Below are 3,622 nucleotides of genomic sequence, written 5' to 3'. Positions count from 1 at the left end.
ACCACTACATTTTTATATATTTTAATATATAATCTTTTAAAATTTACAATAACTGTGTCTGTTATGTATTTTATCTATCTTTGTTTAGTTTAGCATACAATTCTAGTGTTAGGAATACCCCAGAAACTCTATAATAATAATAATAATAATAATAATAATAATAATAATAATAATAATAATTATTATTATTATTATTATTATTATTATTATTATTATTATTATTATTATTATTATTATTATTATTATTAAATTATTAAAGGTTACACATGTAACCCTAAACCTGGCATCGTTTGCACTTTGTAAGTGTGATGTTCTACCAGCAGGTGGCAGTGTCGAGTTATTTTAAATTGTAAACGAAGCTAATCTCATCTTCCAAAGCAGGTCAATATTTCAAAGTACACACATTGTATTAAACACGGAAACTTTGTTTGTGACTTTATTTTCAACTTACAAATTTGCTTGTCTGATGATGGCAAACTAGCCTACATAATGTTGGTGCATTATTAATGCGTGGCTTCAGCCCACAGTCAAAAAAATATGAAAACATACTCCCCGCCTGGGAGCCTTGATGTGATCTATAGAAGTTTAAATCTTCTCCGCTAAAACAATGAACTGTTTTAACACCTTAATTTATAGAAACAAACTCAGAAACAACCCATTTGACTCCAGCTCGTGATTTATGAGACCATCTGCTGCGGCGTTGGTGATACTTAATAAATCTCCCTCTCCACCAATGTCTTCATCCTGTTCACACTATTGTCTCCGTTTCAGGCCAACCCAGGCTGGTGAGGTCAGGGCAACATTGTAAAGGATTTCCTCTGGCTTTTAATGATTTCCTGGGTATTCATAAGGGCAACAATGCTTTTGGATTCTGTTACTCGAGCTTGGCACATGGCGAGGGACCTGCTTTCCAGTCAATAACCGGGACCTTATTAGCTTATAATGAACTATCATGGTGCTGCAGCTGCAGCACAAACACTGATTTTGGAAGAAGCCTACAATCCAGTGGTGAGGCGGAAAAATAGGAACTTTTACCGCAAATGTCAACAGAATGAATTTGAGACCAGTAACATTTTGGTCATAAAATTAAACATAAAAACAGTCTCAAAACAATGTGTTTAAGACCAAACTTTATTGGTAAAAAATTATAACAGCTTACATAAAAACAATGTTTCAATTTCAAGACATTTGTTTTCCAACTGTAAGTCATAAAACACTTCTTCTTTTTTTTGTACATTGTTGCAATTTTGCTAACAAAAACCAGACAAAATAAACAACACTACCTTTTAAATGTAGATAACTGTAGTGAACTGGCCCAGACTCTAACAAGGGCTGACTGAGACAGTAGTTTGGGCCTCCAAGGATTTGGTCACCCAAAATGTTCCTTTTTTTTAATCAATGGAAGTTTTATGAATGGAAACTTATAAGTACAGATTTCCATGTTGAAAATTAATATGTAACTGAAAATGATGATGTCATTTTCCCATCTTTAATCTAGCCAGCTCCAAGCACATCAGACGTAACCTTTCTTCCTTTACTTCGGATACGCCTTCCCTTGTTCCAGATGTACCTGCTGGAGTTGTAAGCAGATGCTCCAGGCCTCCTTTGTTGTTTTTTTTATTTTTTGGTATATTCCTGTGACTGGGTTACAATGGCGCATAGAGGCCTGGCGTAGTGCTCACATTTATGTCTCACTGTTAAGAATGGATTAGTCTGTATTTAAAACAAACTTTAATTGTTGTTCTTGTTTTTTTACTCCGTGGTTTGGACAACCAATTGTGGTGATATGTATTCATAACTTCCACAGGTGAAAGAAATTTCACCTGTGGCACCAAAACTTGATCTAACTCTAGCCCCGGAGCCCACGTCCTCCTAAGTCCAGCCCTGGTGGTCACCAGTTTACACAATTTTTGTTTCGTATCTCTAAATTTCCTCTACAGTCCCCCTATTCATGGCTCATTCGTATGCTTATATCAGTCCTCAACCTGGAGGCAGTACAGGCTTCCTCGTTTAATTTAAACTTTAATCAGTGAATAATAAACAAATTTCAAGTAAATTAATTCTTAGCGGGCATTACATCCACCTGCGACGTCTCAAACTTGTGTCTAAGTAAAATCAAATAAATTGGTTTTATTCGTATCCCCTGTTGTTTATCGCTATAAGAACAGTTGAAGCAGGAAATCTGTCGGTGATGGTGGGAACAGCTCAGCTGTCGCCTGTTCAGTCCGGTGGTCAGCGTCAGAACGCCCCGATCTCCATGCCCCAAGGCCTGTAAGGCTTCGACACGGCGGAGGAGGGACTCCGCGTACTGATGGGTTGGGGGGGAGATGAGAGGAAAGGCCCCGAAGGAGAGGGGGAAGGTCGACAGCGAGGAGAGAGATGAGACGAGAGGTGGGGACAGCTTAGTCGTCGGCACGGGTAGACTGAGGGGTAGGGAGCCGTTGGGAGGGACCCTGAGGGATTCTGTAGGGGACATCATGCCAAGCCTGGATGTCCCGGAAACCTCGCTGGACGAGGAGGACGAAGAAGAAGAGGACGATGAGCAAGAAGAGGGGGGGCTGCTGTTTGTTCTGGGCGCAGGTGTCCTGCCCTGAGGGTGCTGCAGAAGAAGGTGGTGGGGGAGCGAGGAAGGGGCCGTCCCATAGGCTGAGCCCCAGGCCAAGTGCTCCAGTCCGGCGTGCGCCTCCCTCTGAGAGGCGCAGTTGCTGAGGTGGGACACCAAGCGCAACCGCAGGGAGTCCGTGCCGTCCCGGCCCTCGACGATGCTAAGGTAGCGGGCCGTCTCTGCCAGGCACTCCCTGAAGCCCAGGCTGTGGTAGTCCTTAGCAAGAGCGTGAGCCTCAAAGAAACCTATGGGACGAGACAACGGGACGTTTAAAGAAGCAGGCGGCTTAAAGCAGAGACTTTGTGGTTTGCATTTTAATGTCACGGGATTATTCACCTTTCCCCCCAGACGCATGAAGCATCTTCAGGTGGTCCACTGTCATTTGCAAAATTTCAGCTTTTTCCAGTTTGGCGGATCCCTGAGAAGCAAGAAGATGGATATTGTTATTTTACACAAATTCCAGGTGAACATGGCCATGATCTGCATAAAAATCAGTTTGACTTCAGGACGAGAGGCTGTAATGAAGGCCGTAATGAATGAGTAATTCACCTGCTTCTCAAAGGCACTTGGCACCAGTCTTCTCAGCTCTGACAGGCTGTTATTGATCCGGTCACGTCTCCTTTTCTCTATTATCTGTTTTAAATGCATATATAATAGAAAGAAATATTGAATCAGAAAATGTATTGAAAATATCTAAAATAAAGAAAAAGAACTTTAAATGTGTATATTATATATATATATATATATATATATATATATATATATATATATATATATATATATATATACACACACACAGTAAGCATAGATGGAAGAAAGAAAGCATTTGTGCTTTGTAAAGTCAGTCCTAGATGATTGCATACCCCTCTGCGCCTTTTTCTTGCTTGAACTTGTGTGGTGGTGGTGGTGGGTGACATTGATCCTGGAGAGTCAGCTTGACTGAAAAGTAGATTTGTTAAAAAACATTTTTAGGAAATCAATGCACAACAATATATGTTGTTATATTAGCTCAAGAGC

General features: G+C 40.6%; 1 protein-coding gene across 1 annotated transcript; it reads right to left on the bottom strand.

The window, feature by feature from the left end:
* Window positions 1–2,219: 2,219 nt before the first annotated feature.
* On the bottom strand, window positions 2,220–3,570 carry LOC105926298 (hairy/enhancer-of-split related with YRPW motif protein 1; the record flags this gene model as incomplete). Its single annotated transcript, XM_036129103.1, is given in 5 exon segments — window positions 2,220–2,314; window positions 2,316–2,850; window positions 2,942–3,023; window positions 3,155–3,238; window positions 3,469–3,570. Coding segments are annotated over 5 exon segments (879 nt in total), but the record flags the coding sequence as incomplete, so codon positions are not given.
* Between the last annotated feature and the right edge of the window lie 52 nt (window positions 3,571–3,622).

The sequence above is a fragment of the Fundulus heteroclitus genome, unplaced genomic scaffold (assembly GCF_011125445.2).
Source record: "Fundulus heteroclitus isolate FHET01 unplaced genomic scaffold, MU-UCD_Fhet_4.1 scaffold_140, whole genome shotgun sequence".
Lineage (NCBI taxonomy): Eukaryota > Metazoa > Chordata > Actinopteri > Cyprinodontiformes > Fundulidae > Fundulus > Fundulus heteroclitus.
This window is presented reverse-complemented; position numbering and strand designations above follow the sequence as displayed.